Below are 18,750 nucleotides of genomic sequence, written 5' to 3' on the forward strand. Positions count from 1 at the left end.
GGCAGGACTGCACCTGCAGAAATAGCAGGGTCCGAGGCTAGAGTCCTAAAGCGAGCCTCAAACAGCAGACCCGCAACTCACCACCATCTTGGCGGAGGCGGCCCCCATTTAGGGGACGGGCCTCCCGAGACCCAAACAAGCCCCACGTGTCAGGGGCGGAGCCCTGCCACCTAACGTCACGGTGCGCGTGCGCGAGTGAGGTCACGTGCCGGCGTACCCTTGCTAGGCACCGTAAAGCGCGGAAGGTCGCCGTATCAAGCTTCGCCGGAACTTTTTCCTCCCTCCTGTCCCGCCCCCTTCCCTATCCGTGTACCACCTTCCGGCCCCCAACCCCGGCAACGGTTGTGGCTGCTGCCCAGTTTCAGCCGGAGTGTTGCTGAGCGCGGAGCCCGAGGGCGCCCGTGAGGTAAGGAGAAGCTGCGGAGCCGCTCTGGCGTCCCCGTCCGCGCGGACCGTGGAAGCCCGGGACCCCCAGCGCCCCCCCCTTTCCGCTGTGGTCTCGGTCAGGGGGCTTCCGGCGTCCCTCGTTTCCCGTCGGTTCTGCCTGGTCCTCGGAAGGCGCTTCCCGGCGCCGGGACTCCGCCCGCCGGGGCCGACAGCGCGTCGCCCGGTCTCCCTCAGCCTCTCTGCGGCGGTGGCGTCTCGCGGACCCGTGCCCGGCTGCCCGGGGCCAGCGCACCGGCTCTGGCAGGCGCCCGCAGCCCAGCCCGGATGCCCAGGGCGGCCGGGGTAACCTCGCTACTGAGGCCCGCCTCGGGCAGGCAGCCCCCACCCCCACCCCCACCCCCCAGCGTGGGTCGGGCTTGCCCAGGTGGGTCGTCTTTGCAGGCTGAATTGTTTTCCCGCGTGGCAACGTGCGGTCCGCTTGTGCTTAACTAACCAGTAAAAGTGCTGCAGAGTCAGCGGTGAGGTTAGGTGGAAACGTCCAGGCCGGGGCGGTGAGCTCTCTTCCCAACGTTTGACCCTTTGGGCCTGATGTGTATGACACCGAGATTTGATTCTGGCATCTTCACGCCCGTTTCGCCCGTGCCTTGTAAGCATGTTGTCGGGGGCTGCGGGGCGGCGAGGTAGCCGGGCTGAAGGGGACACGTTCCTAGGGCTAGAGATTTGTGTTAAGTTCTCAAACTTGGCTGATCACCTGGTGCACTTGTTGAAAAATACAGCACCCTGGACCGCAGGATCAGCATCTCCAGAGAGGGAGCCTGTGAGTGAGTGAGTGAGTGAGTGAGTGTGTGTGTGTGTGTGTGTGTGTGTGTTTTAAAACACGTGTCCCAGGTGGCTCTCATTTGGAGGCAGGTGTGGGAAATGTTGTGCTAATCCGTCTCTTCTCATCCAGTCTCCCTTGTGACCAGCAGCCAATTTGTACAAGGTGTTGTGACTATGCAGAGGAACAGCTCAGAAGGAGTTGGAGCTGTCCTCTTGCTCTTGTTGGCGTAAGCAGATCTGAGCATAACCAGCATCAGTATTGAGATTGTTTAGCAGGAATTCTTCTCCTTAGCAGAAATTAAACACATAATTTACTTTCAACCAGGTGTGTGTTTTACTTTGTTGTCTTTGACATCTTCCGTTTCTTCTCTACAGGCTTTATCTCCTTTGCTCTCAAGTTTTATTTTGCTTTAGCTGCCAAACCTACTGGAATAGACTGTGATGCCTTCTGTACCTTCATTGTTTGCATCCACTGTAAGTCCTTCTTTTTTTGTCCTCACCACTTCACTGACTCTTGAAGGTCATGATGAGCACAAGGTCAAAAATCCTTTTCTTGGTTCTTATCACCCTGGCCTTTTAGTATTATTTCTTCCATCTTGAAACTCATCTGTTGTTATGTTTTTGGGGTTTTTTTATTATTTATTTTTGGCTGCGTTGGGTCTTCATTGCTGCGCGCGGGCTTTCTCTAGTTGTGGTGATTGGGGGCTAGTCTTCGTTGCGGTGCGTGGACTTCTGTAGTTCTGGTTCACAGGCACTAGAGCACAGGCTCGGTAGTTGTGGCGTACGGGCTTAGCTGCTCTGTGGCATGTGAGATCTTCCCAGACCAGGGCTCGAACCTGTGTCCCCTGCATTGGCAGGCAGATTCTTAACCACTGTGCCGCCAGGGAAGTCCCTGTTGTTATGTTTTTAATGCTACCTTTGCAATTCCTTTTTTCTATTCGGGGAAGTGCCTTGTGGTTCTGGCCTCTCAGCTACCCTTTTTTAATCATCTAATGCTAACTTACAGGTAGCAAGAAGTAATGATTCAATGGCAGACTCTAATGCTGAACTGGCGGGCTTTGAATTGAGGCTCTGCCACTCACCAGTATTGTAGGATCTTGGATCAGTCACTTCACGTCTCTGTGCCTCCTTTACCTCAAGTGTAGAATAAAAATTGTAACATCTTCTAGATTTGTGAGGGTTAAATTAGTTGTATACATAAAGCAGTGCCTGGCACATCATAACTACCTATAAGAATATAACCTTTTTTAAAAAATTATATCAGGTTATTTAGAGATCTCCTCACATCTGGGGGCCTAGCCTTGAGATCTGAGTCATCACTGAATTTTTTCCCCATCTCCTTTGTTCTCTGTTCTCATTTAATTGTCAGGTTGTATTTCCAAGGTGCCTACTGTGACAACCCTGATCAAGTTATAAGTGGTCCCTGCTCTCAGAGAGCTCCATTATCCCAGGGGGCTAAAGGCTACCACTTTCCAAGTGCTTCTGAGGCGCCACTTGCCATGTTCTTCCTGCATTTCTGCTTTAGTCTTGCAGCAGCCACGTGAGGTAGGTATTCCTAGCCCATGTAACGGACGAGCAGCCTGAACCACAGAGATTGAACAACTTGCTCAAAGTCATACAGCTAATGAGTGGTGGGGGAGATTATCAGACCCAGATCTGTCTGCTTCTGAAGTCGGCTTCCTCCTCACGCAGCTTGCTGTTTTGCTTCCCTGATTGGCAGACAGACCGTTACAGAGTGTGGTTGGCTCTGAGCTGGGGCTTGTGCAGGGTGTTTGGGGAAATACAGAACAGTTACCTGAGTGTTGGGGGGAGAGTGGGAACAAACAAGGTGTCAAACAGGCTGAGAGCTGCGGGGATTATCTTTATTTGGGGGGATGGGTGGCAGGAACTATGCCACTGAGAAGGAACAGTCTGCACAAATCCCAGAGGTGGAAGAGAAAGTTCATGCCTGACACGTGTGAGGAATTAAAGTAGTTTAGGTTTGATGCGAGTGTGAAAGGAGAGAGAGAAGAGAAATTAGATCAGAGATAAGAAGTGAGCAGGGTCTTGCACTTCCTATTAAGGAATTTGACTTTTTCTGAGGGCGCCAGATAGTCATTGAGGGGTTTGAGCAGGGGCACGAAATAGGATCTTCATTTCAGAGATGTGCTCAGGCCTCTGCGTGGGGAGAATGGTGTGCAGATGAGAGGCGGGAAGCCCAGTTGGGAACCTTCTGCAGTAAACAGAGAGGATGGCGGGCTGTGCTCAGTTCAGGGCAGTGGAGATGGAGAGTAGATCCACTGGAGGGAGATTTAGGATGTAGGGTTGTTGGTTAGGCCTTGATGATTGACTGGAGAGAGGAGATGAGAGAAAGGGAGGAATGTGGGATGACACCCAGAATTCTAGTGTATGGTGTTCCTGGGGGACACAGGAAGTGGAGCAGAGTTGGAGATTGGGGAAGATGGCTTTACCTTTTGGATGTGCTCAGTTTGACCTGTGGGAGTCCAAGTGGAGGTGGCCCTTCTTCCACTAGACGTGCGGGTCTAAGGCTCAGGAGTGCTATGGGTTAGGCCATCAGTCATGGCAGAAAAGGGAATCACCCTGAACAGTGGTGGATGGGGAAACGAAGCTGGCCTCCGGGAGCCCTGGGGGACGTCAACACAGAGGGAAGGGCAGAGGAGAGAGGCCAGTGATCGGGGCAGAAGGTGCCACAGAAAACAAGGAAAAAGTGTGGATAGGAGGGAGTGAGATGGTGCCCAGAAAGTGCCCTTGGAAAGGAGCAACATTTGCGTTCCTGGTGAGAGGAGTGCAGTGGCCTGGTGGGGCAGGAGAGAGTAGGACGGGGGAAAAGTGAAAAACAAAATATAAGCAATCCTTTCTGTACATTATTTATTGTGAAGTAGAAAAGACAGATTGTGAAATACATGTTAAGAAATTTTTGCTTGAAAATTCCACTGGCTGACTGTGCCATCACCAAGGTAATAAAAGAAGGACTTAAGGCAAAGGTGGTGGCGAACAAGTGGACGTCAGGGCAGCCCATTGCTGCAAAAATAACATTCTGGGGAAATATAATTGACACTGGTCCTGGTGACCTTTGAGTGGAGGGAAATCTTAACTTCCTCCTGTTTTTCTTTTTTTTAGATAAATTTTACTTATTTTTATTTTTGGCTACATTGGGTCTTTGTTGCTGTGCGCGGGCTTTCTCTAGTTGCAGCAAGTAGGAGCTCCTCTTTGTTGCAGTGCGCGGGCTTCTCATTGCAGTGGCTTCTCGTTGCGGAGCATGGGCTCTAGGCACATGGGCTTTAGTAGTTGCAGCACGTGGGCTCAGTAGTTGTGGCTTGTGGCCTCTAGAGCGCAGGTTCAGTAGTTGTGGTGCACGGGCTTAGTTGCTCTGCTGCATGTGGGATCTTCCCGGACCAGGGCTCGAACCCGTGTCCCCTGCATTGGCAGGCAGATTCTTAACCACTGCACCACCAGGGAAGCCCTTTACCTCTGTTTTTGATTTTTTGCAGACCATCATTTTATAACTTAGAATTTTAAAAATTGCTAATTGAAGAGTGTTTGGAGCTTTGTTTTATTTCTTAAATCCCCTGGGCAGGGGGAGGGGGTACTTAAGCACATCTAAATGCCGAGGAGAAGGAGGTAAATGTGAAGGTATGTGAAAGAGGGAGGACAGCTGATGGAGCTCGGTTCAGGGGAAGGGGGCAGGAAGGGGGATCCAGGCCGTTGTAAGGGATTAATTTCTGACCCTGTGAAGGAAGGCAGAGATGGTTTGCTGATGCAGGGAGGTTTACAGGTGGGGTTTTGGGGAACAAGATGAGACAGGTTATCTGCTTCGATGAAGGAAGAGAGGAGGTGGTGTTAAAAGGTTGGGAGAAAAGCCATGTGTATGGGTTCAGAACCCGGATGTAGAGAGAGCTGTGCCTGTGGCTTAATAGGAAGTAGCCCGGAGCTAGGTAGGCGTGCCTGCTAACTTAAGGCACAAAGGAACAGGGTCTTTTCCAAGTGTGACTGAGTGGTAATGGTTCAGAAGCAAGGAGGATGCCAACAGTGCCTCTTGATGGTGTCAGTGGAACAGGGCTGGCTGTGTGACAGCGACAGTTCCCTCAGGAGAGCTGCATTTCCATTAAGACAGAGGGTGGAGAGAACATTCGTGAAGGGGTGGGTGCGTCACTTTGGTAAGGGTGCTCTAGAGCGCCCATAGAGGTTTTAGGGGAGGAAAACAGATGGTTTGGAACTGGGGAGAGAAATTGGTCATATGGAGATGAGCTTACAGCAAGACTAGCTGTGTGGAGAAGCTTCCATCTTGAGACAGAGTTTGACAGGGACATGAGGCGTGGTGGGACCTCAAGGTGGCCAGAAAAGTTAGTCCCTAGTTGGTTGGGATTTCTCTTGGGATGCAGTCTGTGCCTGCCCTCGTCACAGATCTGAGAGTCCTCTGACAGATGGGTGTTGATACGTGGCCTTAGGTGATTCAGGCTGATGGTGGAGCGTGCTGGGTCCTGAGGCTGCTGGTGGACGTGCTGTTGGTGACTTGCTAGCCACGTCCTACCCTCATGTCTGCTTGTCACCCCCACTCTGGTCTTCAGGCCTCGTCTTCCTGTACGTCTGTGACTGCATAGTCTGCGAACAGGTCTTCAGTTTCTTGAAACTTGAATAGTCCCCTGTTTTGCTGTTAGATTAATTTTGTTAAAACCCTGCCTTTGTCATATTCAGCCTGTGGTACTGGACCAAGTATCAGAGGCTTCCATGGTCTGGCTTCACCGTACTTCAGTTTCTGCTATTACCCAGGGTTCATAGAAGCTGCGGCCTCTGAGCCACGTCCTTCGCTGTCATCCACCAGTGGGTTCTTGGACTCTTTAATCAGTAGGAACTGAGGCAAGGCTTTATCGGGACTCGAGGGAGCAAAAGCAAGCAGCAGGTTCCCTTGCTCACTCCCCCAGGGTGGGGGCAGATCGGTGGGTGGGGCCAGGGAGTGGCTTGGGTGGTCTGCCCACCCCCGTGGTGGTGCTGTGCGCAGGGATCATGCCAGGAGCCTGCTTTTGCTTCTGGCCCCTCAGAAATGGCAGGTGGGTTTTGGCCTTTTTGTATCTTTGTTCTTTTTGCCCCCATTGCCCTGCATGCAGTTATTTTAGTCCCTTACCGTTTCTCTGTGTTTTTTTGCTCCAGGAGATGTTTGTCTTGGTGCAGGCACTGCAACAAAGGGTCCCAGGTCCCAGCCTGTCTCACAGGCAGTTAGGGTCAGGCTTGTTCTGCAGCTTGATGGTGTGTGCTTCCCGTCTCTGTCCCGATTTTGCCCCTCCGAGGCTCAGCTTAGGTCTTACTCTGTACACGATCCTCATCCCCGTGCACCTGGCCTCCACGCTTTTCCTTGTCTAACGTAGGATATTTATTGTCTTGTAGAAATGTCTTGGTTACAGCCTGTGACTGGTGTGTAAGTGATCAGCCTGATGGGACTCATCATGCTCTGCTCTCAGGAGCTCACACCTGGTACCTTCAACTCCCCCCATCGCCGTGGAAGCATGAGGCGAGCTGTCCTTCCCTGCAGCTTTGAATCCCGTCTCTCTCTCTCCTTCTCCTGGGCCTCATCCTTTGTTCTTGCCTCTCCTTTCTCTGCCGTCTCTTCCCTTTTTACTGGCTCATCCCCCCAGCAGTGAAACATGCTTAATAGCTCCCGGCCCTAAACACAGACCACCTTGCTCGGCTCCGAGTTCCTCTGCTCCCCTCAAAGCACGGGGTAGCGGTTGCCTCACTCCCTCATCTCGCTTACTCTTTAGTTTGCTCTAGTCTCTGTTCTATCCCTGCCATTCCCCTGAGAATGTTCTTTTTGAGGACACCTGGGGCTCTGTGCTGTCACATCTGGTGGACACGTGGCCGTCTTGCTCCCCCCTCAGCACCCTCTGTAGTTACCGCTTCTTCACACACGTTCCTCTCTTGGCTTCTGTGCCCTCTGCCTGGTTTTCTTTCTACCTCACTGGCCACTCCTTCTCTATCTCTTTAGCCACTTTTCTTTTTCAGGATGCTCTGTGCATCTACAGCGTTCAGTCCTGTTTGTAGTCCTTTCCTTCTCTTCCTTGTGTGTAAACGCTGGGAGGCTTGGGGGCCTTGTTCCTCCAGATGCTAGGGCTTCAGATATTGTACATATGCTAATGACTCCCGGACCACAACCCCAGGTTTCAGGCTTGGGAACCCAGCTGCTGCTCCCTGTTTTCACGTGCTGCCTGCTGGGTCTCTGGCTGTTGACATCTAAGACTGGGACCTTTCACTGTTCACACGCATGCACACCCTCACAGCCTCCCTCCCTATGTCTAATCCATCTCACATAGTCCGTGGCCCCAGTTGCTTACCCCACAAATTAAGCCATCATCCTTATTTCTCCGTTTTTCCCATTTTAACATCCAGTTAGTTGGCAAGTAAGTTCTGTGTTTTCTACTTCCCAAACAATCCAGTCATTTCTCTGACTCTGCTGCCACCATCCTCGTCTGAGCCACCACGGTGTCCCCCCTGGAGAACTGCCATAGCTTCCTGACTCAGCCCTGCTTTCCCTGTCCTTCTGGGAGCCTTCCATGGAGCCAGCCTGATCTTGGAAAAACAGGCCAGATTATGTCATTCCCCTGCTTTAGTGTTTTCCTTTGCATGTAGAATAAATCCCACTCCTTGTGGTGGCATCCAAGAGCTATGTACGATTGGTCTCTGCCACCTCCAGCTCGATCTCAGGTCACCTCCTCTCCCTCACGTGCTGTGGACACACTGGCCTCTTTTCTGTGCTCGGACTCCTCAAGCTCTCTCACTTCAGGGCCTTTGCACATGCTGGTTCTTCTGTCCGAACACTCTCACATAGCGGGTTCTTTTTCATCCATCAGGTCTTTTCAAATGTCACCTTCTTTCTGACCATGATATGTTGGTGTGCCCCTAGTGACTCCGTCGTACTAGCTTTGTTACTTGTTTTATTTATATATTGGCTGCTTGCCTCTCTGTCTCAAATGTAAGTTGTGTAAAGGCGGGGACCTCCTCATTTGTGGTCATTGCTGTATCTATACCTAGCAAAGTGTCTGGAACTCAGTAAGTTCTCAGACATTTGCTGAATGTACAATTATTGTTCTGTGTTTCAACACTTTCTCGTTAATCTCATGCTCTTGGTTTTCTCTGTCTAGTTTGAATTCTCGGGATCCGCGTCTTGCTGAGTGAGAGCACGTCTCCCAGTTGCTGACAGACGTGATGCTTTACCAGTTGCTATCGGTGGTCCGAAGACCAAGAAGCAGCCGAGGATGGCAGAAGTGGTCCTCAGCCAGAAGCGGTGCGTCAGCTGCCAAAGGGCATTCTGCGGCCCTGCCTGCCCAGGCACAGGTGGTCGTCTGTGGTGGTGGAATCATGGGCACATCTGTGGCCTATCACCTCTCCAAGATGGGGTGGAAGGATGTCGTCCTTTTGGAGCAGGGCAGGTAGGGGTCAAGCTGGACATGGCTTGGGGCTGTGCTGCACTGGTTATGTGGGCTTCCCTCATCCCTCTCATTTCAGTAATACTGACTCAGCAATAGCTGATGTAAGTGTCACGAAATAGCATAAGTAGAATTACAGAAAAGGGAAATCTTTGGTACTTTGTTTTGCGATGCCTAATACTCCTGTTTTCTGGTTTTCAGAGAGATGGCAGATTGGGACATAACAAGTAGCTAAAAGATGTGTTTATTTCCAGTTCAAAGCACATCTTACTATCTTGCTCTCTTTGTTGTAATAATACAGCAATAAATCCTGCGACTCAGGTGCTTCCTCTTTGAGGCAAAATGAAATTGGCTACGTTATTTCTTATTTCTATTCCTTTTCAGTTGATTAACTTACTTTAGAACAGTTTAGATTTAGAGAACAATTGGAACAATAGTGCAGAGTTACCACATACCTTGCATCCAGGTTTACCTACTATTAACATCTTTACATTAGGATTAATGTTTCAATTAATGACGCAATTGTGATACATTATTTTAAACTAACATTGCTGCTTTATTCGAATTTATTCACGTTTCACCTAGTGTCCTTTTTCTGTTCCATGCTGTTTATGTTCTGTTGCCTACCGCAAATTGGACAACATTTTAAAAATTTAAAGTGTGGTTACTTCTGAATAGGTGATACATTTACATAGTTCAAACTTGAAAATGTGTAAAAGAGTGTACAGGGGAAAGTCTCCTTCTGCTCGCTGACCTCTAGCTACAAGTTTCCCTCACTGGAAGCCAGTTAAGTTCCTTAGGTACCATTTCAGATACTCTTCTCCATGTATAATCAGATATGTATTGGTAGGTATGTATGTGGGTATATGCATATTCATTTATTTTTTTTCCCTTTTTCATACGAGTAGCAGCATACCTTAAACAGTGTTCCTCACCCGGCTTTTTTCATTAGGGTTGTTCTATTAGGATTGGTGCATAAAAGTGTTCATTTATTTTTTTATGATCGTAAAGTATTCTGTTGTATAGGTGAACTCCAAAATTTTAAATCATGCTCATGCTGATGGACACTGCGGTTGTTTCCATCTTTGGATGTTACAATAGCGGTATAATGAGGAACCTTGAACTTCTTGTATTCACAGATATATGCGTCTACCTAATAGCATTTGCATCTATCCTGCAGGCTGGCTGCTGGCTCTACGAGGCTCTGTGCTGGCATCCTAAGCACCGCCAGGCCCTTGACCATTGAGCAAAAGATGGCGGCCTACTCAAACAGACTCTACCGTCAGTTAGAGCAGGAGACAGGGATCCATACAGGTAAGCAGGTAGTCTAGACTCTTACTCAGTACTGTATTCGGTCCTATACCAAGTCAGCTTGTGATCTGGTAATTCAGACTTGAGTTTTAATACAGGTTTTGCCACTTGTCAGGGTATGACCTTGGGCAAGTCACTTAGCTTGTTGAGCTGTCTTCACTTTGCTTATCTGTAAATCGAGGGCCTTCAGTCAGTATCCTAGCTCCTTTTCAGATTCTGTAATTCTTATGAAGTGGAAGTTTTCCTGGGCCATTTCCTCTATATTTCACTCATTGAAGTCTAGTAAGTGGCAACACTTGGCTCCTGAATAAAGAGGAGGAGAAACAACTCAACTTCAGGTGCTTGGTAGTTAAATCATAGTCTGACCCACTGCACTTCAAAAATTGATGTTAAGGATATTTCTACCTAGAAAGCATAAACATGTATTTCTCCTTACCTGTGTAACCAAGGGCGTAAGGACACAGAATTGTAAGTTAAATAATACTGGAGTAAGTAGGAACTGTCCCAAGAAGAGGGAGACAAAGCCACGTTATGGTCCCATATGGTAACAAGGTAAAAAGAAAGTCCAGCGCTTTGTTATAAGGTGATGGATTAGCCAGAAGCCCAGAGTCAAACCCAGTCTCGTGGCTAATTAAGCAGTTTGGTGACCACAGTATAATCGTGAGAGGGTAGTGAGGCCCAGTGATGAAATTCAGGACAATGCCTATATGAGGCAGACCTTGCATAATTCAGATCACAGATACTTCAAGATTAATACTGACAAAAAATGGTAGCTTTTCTTTTTGCCAACTGAAGTGTAACCTTACTTGTACATTGTAACTTAAGACTGATTTTCTAATAACTTGAATATGATAGACATGGACCTAACTGTATTTCAGTCCTTTTTGGTTGGACTTAATTTAATGACAACAAGGTACTTGAATCAGATACTAACCAGTATTTGAGTCAGAAGAGGGTCCACATAATGAGCCCAGAAATGGAACTGCTGAGTCCTGGTCCTTTGGTTCAGTTACTCGTGCTTTGTTGAGCCTTGCATGGCTCAGCTGGTTAGTTTCCAGAGGAATCAGGGCTGCAGGCTTCTTTTCTGTAAGGTAAGTTAGTCTAGCTTTTGTTCGAGGTCACTGGCTGGAATCCTTTATTGGGCCTGATCTCTCTTTGATGTCTGTGGGGCAGTGAGGAAGTCAGGCAACAGAGAGTAAGGGCATCCCCCTCAATCTGTCACCCCCATTGTAGTTCACCAGTGATGCAGTGAAAGGTGATGTAGGGACTTCCCTGCTTGGAGAATTCTGTTGTCCCGCAGAATGTACAGGCGTGCATTCCAATGACTGCTGTCATTCAGTGGACTGCTTTGAGATATTAAATAGGTGACATGTGTACAACATAGATTTGATGATAACATATAATAAGCTAATCCTCTGAAAATAGTTCATTCATGTGAGGTGTATGTTAACTGCTTTCTACTCTGAATTACTGGGTCACTCCAAGGGTCCTCATTATGCAGATACTAGTTTCTGCAGTGCTTCTTTTGCACATGATGTAATTTTTGTCAAGTGATTGAACATGATAATCTAGAAGTTTTAATAATCTTTGAAAGTATTCCACGTATTATTTGATCTTATAATAAGGAAGGATCATTCCTTTTTTTAAATTTATTTTACTTATTTATTTTTGGCTTCATTGGGTCTTTGTTGCTGCACGTGGGCTTTCCCTAGTTGCAGCAAGCAGGGGCTACTCTTCATCGCAGTGCACGGGCTTCTCATTATGGTGGCTTCTCTTGTTGCAGAGCACGGGCTCTAGGTGCACGGGCTTCAGTAGTTGTGGCACGGGGGCTCAGTAGTTGTGGCTCGCAGGCTCGGTAGTTGTGGCACACGGGCTTAGTTGCTCCGTGGCATGTGGGATCTTCCCAGACCAGGGCTTGAACCCATGTCCCCTGCATTGGCAGGCGGATTCTTAACCACTGCACCACCAGGGAAGCCCAGATCATTCTTTTACAGATGAAAAACCTAGATGCAGATAGATTAAACCATTAATTTACTAAGTCGGTGCCAAATCAATTTTTAAAAATTACTTTGTGGGTTAGAAGGAACTTTTAAAAAGTTTTGAACATATGTAATAAGTTATATACTCATTATAATAAGTGTGAACAATACAGAAATCTGAAAATAAAAAGTGATCCTCCCCACTGAATACCCACCAGAAGGTTACTAGTCTGTGGTTAGTTTGTATGTATAAGAACATCTTGTACAAAAATATACGTGCATGAGATTGGTAAAATAAAATGGAACATCCCCACAAAGGATTATTAGGTAGATGTAAAAAGGAGGAGGAAGATGTCTGTGAATTGCTATGGAGTGATCTCTGTGATAATTGTTAAATGAGAAAAACAAGGTGTTAAAAAGTATATAAAATGTGATACTTTTGTGTAAGAAGAAATAAGAAAATATGCAAATGTATACTTAATTTTGCAAAGAAAGAAACATAGGAAGGATAAACCGGAAAGTACTGAGGTTGGTTACCTCCCAGGGTAGGTGGGAAACAGGGTGCAGGGTGGGGGCCTGGGGGGTAGTGGTATTTCTGGCCTGACTTTGTATAGTTTTGACTTTTAGAACAATGTAAACATTTTGCATATTCAAATATAGAATAAAACCATCAGGAAAAGGGGGAAACGTTCAGTGGAACACTATCCGAAATAATCTAGTTGCATTTCATATGAATAACAACTTTACTATAGGGGGAAAAAAGAACAAACCCAGGGACTTCTGATCACAGTATTTAGACTCCACCTTCAGTCAAGACAAAAGGAAACGTGAACAAACATTGACCCATAATTAGCAAGTTTATTTTTCACAGTGCTATGGACAGTTCTGCTTTCTGTGTACCCCAGGATTGAGCAAAGGAGTAAATATATTGAGGATAAATTTACCACTTACAAAATCAGGCTCTGAAATTTCAGTTTTCCGAACTTGGCAATCTTGTCATGTCTGCGAAGGGCATATTTATCTGATGATTTCAGAAGTAACAGTAAAATATTTAAATTATCGTGACTGTATTTCCTTTCTGAAAAGACACTTGATGCGAGTTTTTCTTCATAAAAGCTAAGACTCATTGCATTCTGGGAGGATTGTCATTGACTACGGTGTAATAGTGGTCGTATCCAGTACATTGATTGCAAACAACAGGAATTGACCATGGCTAACTTGGGCAAAAGGAGTTTGTTGGAAGGCCACTGGGGCCTGTAGAGTTGGCAGGAGGCTGCCAGCTGGAGGCAGGGTGGAGGCCAGGTTGCAGGGACCCAACAGCAGCCAGTCCCTCAGCTGGTACAGGAATCATGTGGCCAGGACGCTGCTGCTCCCGAGATGAGGGACGTCCAGCCATTCCCCTCCTTGCTCAAGACTCAGTATTCCAGGAGGGATCAGATTGGCTGAGCTTAGGTCACAGGCCTGCTGGCTGTACTGAGGTGGAAGATTGCTGAGTGGCCTTCACCAAGGGTTACTCTCCCACCAACAATAGGAGGAGAAAGGGTCTAATTATAATTACATAAAGGAGTGAAGAATTGATGGGTCACAGTTACTTCTCGCCCCCCTCCAAAAAAACCAAAGGTTTGTTCAGCAATGGTGTCCTTCATTTCTAGTGTAAGAGTGATTTTATGTGCATCAGACTCATTTGATCCTCACAAAACTGTGAGCTGAGAATGATTGGGAGGTGGCAGCCCAGGACTCATCACAGGGCTTCCACTTTACAGTCTAGTGGGCTTGCTACTCCGCCCCCCTGCATTTGGCCTGCTCTGTCTCAGTTTGGGCTGTTTTTTCTTCCAGGTTACATAAGGACAGGCTCGATCTTTCTGGCCCAAACTCAGGACCGGCTGATCTCCCTGAAGCGCATCAATTCGAGGCTGAAGTACGTATGAGGCTAGAAGCCTGTCCTGACTTTACTGTCACCTGACCTCTGCCGGAGGGCAGTGAATGTCATTGTCCCCCTGTGTTCTGTGGCAGTGTTATAGGCATCCCCTCCGAGATCATCTCCCCCAAGAAAGTGGCTGAACTTCACCCTCTCCTCAATGTGCACGACCTGGTGGGGGCCATGCATGTCCCCGAGGATGCAGTGGTGTCCTCCGCTGACGTGGCTCTCGCCCTGGCAAGTGCTGCCTCCCAAAATGGTAAGCACGCTTTGGGGTTAGGAAGGAAGAGGTCATCTAAGAGAGCATCTCTGAGTAGGGCAGGAGCACCAACCAACTTCCATATTGGGACACTGGCTCCTGGCTCCTAGAATTTTTGTCTTATTATAGTATCTGTTAATAAATATTTTTCTTCAGGGCCACATTTTTCTTATTAAGTTCCAAGGAACTGCTTTTAGTCCTGCTTAAAGCACTTCCGATTTAAGGGCATTTTCTCCCCCACAGGACTTGAGAAGCTCTAAGGTTGAAACACACCTTGGGGACTTAATCCACAGCTTGGATCATATCCTGATGTTGGAATGAATGGGGGGAAGACTGATCAGTGTCTATGGTGTTATATACTTTGGATGAACTGATTCATGATGTACGTAGATTAGGATTTAAGGATGCCCAATGGCACTTTTTCTCTCCTACCCCTTTTATGGTCCCTGGAATTTTTTTGGCCATGCTGCGTGGCATGTGGGACCTTATGTCCCTGACCAGGGATCGAACCTGTGCCCCCTGCAGTGGAAGCGCAGAGCCCTAAACACTGGACCGCCAGGGAATTCCCATGATTCCTGGAATTTGATTACATACTAAAGTCAGTTTTTTCAGTTGGCCTGGTATTTTCAGTCTTGGGAGAGGTCCATTTACACAGTCTCAGGATGCGGTTCCAGGAGTGTTTTGGTTGTTTAAATTAAAGGCCAGCATCGACCTGGCCTCTTCCGTGTTTGTTGTGAGTCTGCTGCACATGCCTAATTCTGGAACATCAGATGATGGTGCCCCAACTCTTTGTTTACATTGGCACAGGTGTTCAGATCTATGACCGGACAAGTATTCTTCATGTTATGGTGAGGAAAGGTCAAGTCACTGGTGTGGAGACTGATAAAGGACAGATCCAGTGCCACTATTTTGTCAACTGTGCGGGTCAGGTAGGTTAGCGACAGTACTGGGTCACTGCTTTTCTTATTTAACTTCTGTCTCCAGGATTTTTTTTGGGGGGTGGGGGGGGGGGGGGGGGGGGGGGGGCGGGGCGGATGTGCAGTTAGTACTGTGGCGGACTAAGCGGATGCCAGGGGCCACCCTGTTGCCTGTTTGGACAGGAAGACTCAGAATCTCACTCCAAATCGGAAGCCTGTTCTTACTCCTCAAACAGAAGCCTGGGTGACCTTTTCCTTCCTCCCCCCTGGCTAACTGGCACTGTCCTGGTCAGGAAGGCCAGGAGAGTTGGGCATTGACGGAAATCAGTCCTTGGCGTCGGGTCTGTCTGTGGTGTTTCATTTCATCCTACCGCCCAGCAGCTGAGTATTAGGCTGTTTTGTTGTGTCAGGAGCGTGGATTCAGTTTCCAGGACACGAAACTGCTGCTGCTTTGAAGGCAGATTGGTCCCTTGCCTCCCACTCCACAGTCTTAAGGGGACCTAGGAGTACTTGCTGCCATGTGCAGTTCTTTATGATTGGTATTTGGGGTTTGTGGTTGAGGCCAGGCGTTTTGTTAGAAGGGCCTCACTTGCTCCCCACGAGCTCCTTTCACGAGCTGGTAAATCTGTCTTCCTCTGCTCGAAAAGCAGACTTTGTGGTGTAAAGGGCGTAGTGTTGCTCCCCGTCCAATAACTGAACTAAAGCAGGCTGGAACTTGGCTTCCCACAGCTGATGTGGAGGCAAGAGCGCACAGAAGCCACTTGAAATTAAACTCTTTTCAAGAGGCTGCACTTGCTCATTTGTCTTTCTGTTCCTCTTCAACCCACAAATCAATCTGTCCGTTTGTAGTGGGCATACGAGCTGGGTCTGTCCAACGAGGAGCCGGTTAGTATCCCGTTACATGCCTGCGAACACTTCTACCTTCTGACTCGCCCCTGGGAGACCCCTCTGCAGAGCAACACACCAAGTGAGGACTTGCACTTTGTTTTTAATCTTGTTTCCTTGCCCCTGTTCTGTCCTCTGCAAAGGAAGGCTTTCTGCTAAGGACAGACTGCGCCCGGAAGAGACTTTTCTTTTTGTTTCTTTTCTGGAGCATGGTACAGGGAGGTGGACCCCATTGTAACTTGACTTCAATAACTCCTTATGAAAGGATGGCCAAAGTGGGCATTGCACTTAAGCCGTTTTGTTTGTTTGCAAGCTAATGGGTAGTCTCAAACAGGTCTAAACTGAGGGTGTTTGGAATGTAACCTAGAGTTCTTGACTTAATGCTACACGTTGTGGAGATGTCACAGGTGAGCTATAAACTCGGGCTGTTCAGAGACTCCCAGCGCTGTAGGGAGGGGTTGATACCACTTGGAGGCCTTCATCCCTGGAGTGGGCTCCACAGTCCCCCCTTCTCTCTGGCTTTCACATGGCACAGTGGCAGTTAAGCAGTTTGATTCTGAGAACTAGTCAAAGCTTCTAGATAAGTGATCTGGTTAGGGATAATCTGAGAAACAGTCTCCACTGTAAATCTGAGAGGGAGGATCCTCCCCCATGACCGGGAACAGTATTTTAAAGCTAATGAATGCCTGTGTTCACTGAATGCTGTTTGGTTAATAAGTCCAATTTTGGGTGTTTTTGTTTTGCTGCTTTTTCTGTCCATTTAGACAGCTGGCTTGTCGCTCAACCCTGTCTTCTCCTCTACCCCCTACCCCCTTGTCATTTCTCTTCCTCAGCTATTGTGGATGCCGATGGAAGAATTTATATTCGGAACTGGCAGGGTGGCATCCTGTCTGGGGGCTTTGAGAAGAACCCAAAGCCAATTTTCACTGAGGGCAAGAACCAGCTGGAGATTCAGAATCTACAGGAAGACTGGGATCACTTTGGTGTGTGAACTAGATTCTAACAAGATTGCCTTATATTTGTCTAAGATGTTACACTTTAAAGCCTTTTCAGGAACACAGGCATACCTCATTTTATTGTGCTTCGCACATGCTGAGTTTTTTCTTGGTTTCGTTTTTCAATTTTTTTTTTTTTTGAAGTATAGTTGATTTAGTGTCATGTCAAACTCTGCTGTATGATACTGAGTTTTTTATAGATTGAAGTTTGTGTTGAACAAGTCTGTTGGGACTGTCTTCCAACAGCATTTTCTCACTTTGTGTCTCTGGCACATTTTGGTAATTGTAACAATATTTCAAGCTTTTTAATTGTTACGGTTGTTACGGGGTCTGTGATCAGTGCTTTTTGTTGTTACTGTTGCAAAAGATACGATTTGCTGAAGGCTGATGGTGATTAGCATGTTTTAGCAGTAAAGGGTTTTTTTGGTTTGTTTTTTACTTTTTTTAGAAGTTTTTAATAATACACTGAAGTCTAAGTAGAAAATTTTTTTAAATGATCTTTTTTTGAGGTACAATTGATGTACAGTATACAAGTTTCATGCGTACAAACGATACAGTGATTCACAATTTTTAAAGGTTATGTTCCACTAATAGTTATTATAAAATATTGACTACGTTCTGTGTTGTACAGTACATCCTTGTAGCTTATTTTTTTTATACATGGTAGTTTGTACTTCTTGACTCCCTGCCCCTATCTTGTCCCTCCCCTCTTCCTTCTCCCCAACAATAACCACTAGTTTGTTCTCTGTATCTGTGAGTCTGTTTCTTTTTTGTTTACATTCACTAGTTTTTCTTTTTTAGAGTCCACATATAAGTAATAACATACAGTGTTTGTCTTTCTCTGACTCATTTCACTAAGCATAATACCCTTCAAGTCCATCCACGTTATTGCAAATGGCAAAAGTTTTTTTAAGAGCTGAGTAGTATTCCATTGTGTGTGTGTGTGTGTGTATACACACACACATCTTCTTTAGCCATCTGTTGATGAACACTTAGGTTGCTTGCATATCTAGCCAAGTAGTTTTTAATTTACATTGTTTTTGGTTATGTACATTGTTTTTTAGACATAATGCTATTGTACATAGAGTACACTATAGTATAGTGTGAACAAAATTTTTGTATGTACTGAGAAACCAAAAAATTCACGTGACTCACTATATTGCGATATTCACTTTATTGCAGTGGTCTAGAACTGAACCGAGATATACCCGTAGTTCCTTATTTGATCTTTGTAACAACCTCTTTTGGTGGTTACAGAGGGTAGTCTACAGAGTTTATCTGATCTAAGGATACGGTTATGGGTGAGCAGATTCAGGGACCTAAAATTAAACTCTTGGTTTAAGGGACTTTTGGCTTATCACTTATTCGCCTAAAATCATTGCTGAAATTTTAGGCTGGGAGGAAACCTTCTTTTGATAGGACTTCATTTAAAATTGAAGAGAATTTTAAGAAGCAAAACAGTTTCATTAATGTGTTCTTTTACTCAATTTTTAAATAATTTTAATTTATCGAATAGGTAATACAGTCACATGGTTCCCAATTCAAAGGTCTGTAGCGAAGAGTGTCCTTCCTTCCACTTGGACTTAAAATTTTCTTTTCTTTAAATTTAGGAAATTTCAAACTTTTAAAAGTGAAGAGGGGCTTCCCTGGTGGCGCAGTGGTTGAGAGTCCGCCTGCCGATGCAGGGGACGCGGGTTCGTGCCCCGGTCCGGGAAGATCCCACATGCTGCGGAGCGGCTGGGCCCGTGAGCCATGGCTGCTGAGCCTGTGCGTCCGGAGCCTGTGCTCCGCAACAGGAGAGGCCACAGCAGTGAGAGGCCCCCGTACCGCAAAAAAAAAAAAAAAAAAAAAAAAAAAAAAAA

The 18,750-nt window shown here is 46.9% G+C and overlaps 1 protein-coding gene across 1 annotated transcript in view; it reads left to right on the top strand.

Annotated features, from left to right (window-relative positions):
* Window positions 1-276: 276 nt before the first annotated feature.
* The window catches only part of PDPR (pyruvate dehydrogenase phosphatase regulatory subunit), a 38,722-nt gene continuing 20,248 nt past the window's right edge, over window positions 277-18,750 (top strand). The window contains exons 1-8 of the mRNA XM_029205527.1: window positions 277-406; window positions 8,340-8,627; window positions 9,805-9,938; window positions 13,751-13,832; window positions 13,928-14,091; window positions 14,899-15,020; window positions 15,858-15,975; window positions 16,727-16,883. Of these exons, the coding sequence (XP_029061360.1) occupies window positions 8,404-8,627; window positions 9,805-9,938; window positions 13,751-13,832; window positions 13,928-14,091; window positions 14,899-15,020; window positions 15,858-15,975; window positions 16,727-16,883 (1,001 nt within the window). The 5' untranslated portion in view covers window positions 277-406; window positions 8,340-8,403. The remainder of the gene's footprint in view (window positions 407-8,339; window positions 8,628-9,804; window positions 9,939-13,750; window positions 13,833-13,927; window positions 14,092-14,898; window positions 15,021-15,857; window positions 15,976-16,726; window positions 16,884-18,750) is intronic.

This window comes from Monodon monoceros, unplaced genomic scaffold, assembly GCF_005190385.1.
Source record: "Monodon monoceros isolate NGI ecotype Baffin Bay Population unplaced genomic scaffold, NGI_Narwhal_1 Super_Scaffold_10, whole genome shotgun sequence".
NCBI classification, from domain to species: Eukaryota; Metazoa; Chordata; class Mammalia; order Artiodactyla; family Monodontidae; genus Monodon; species Monodon monoceros.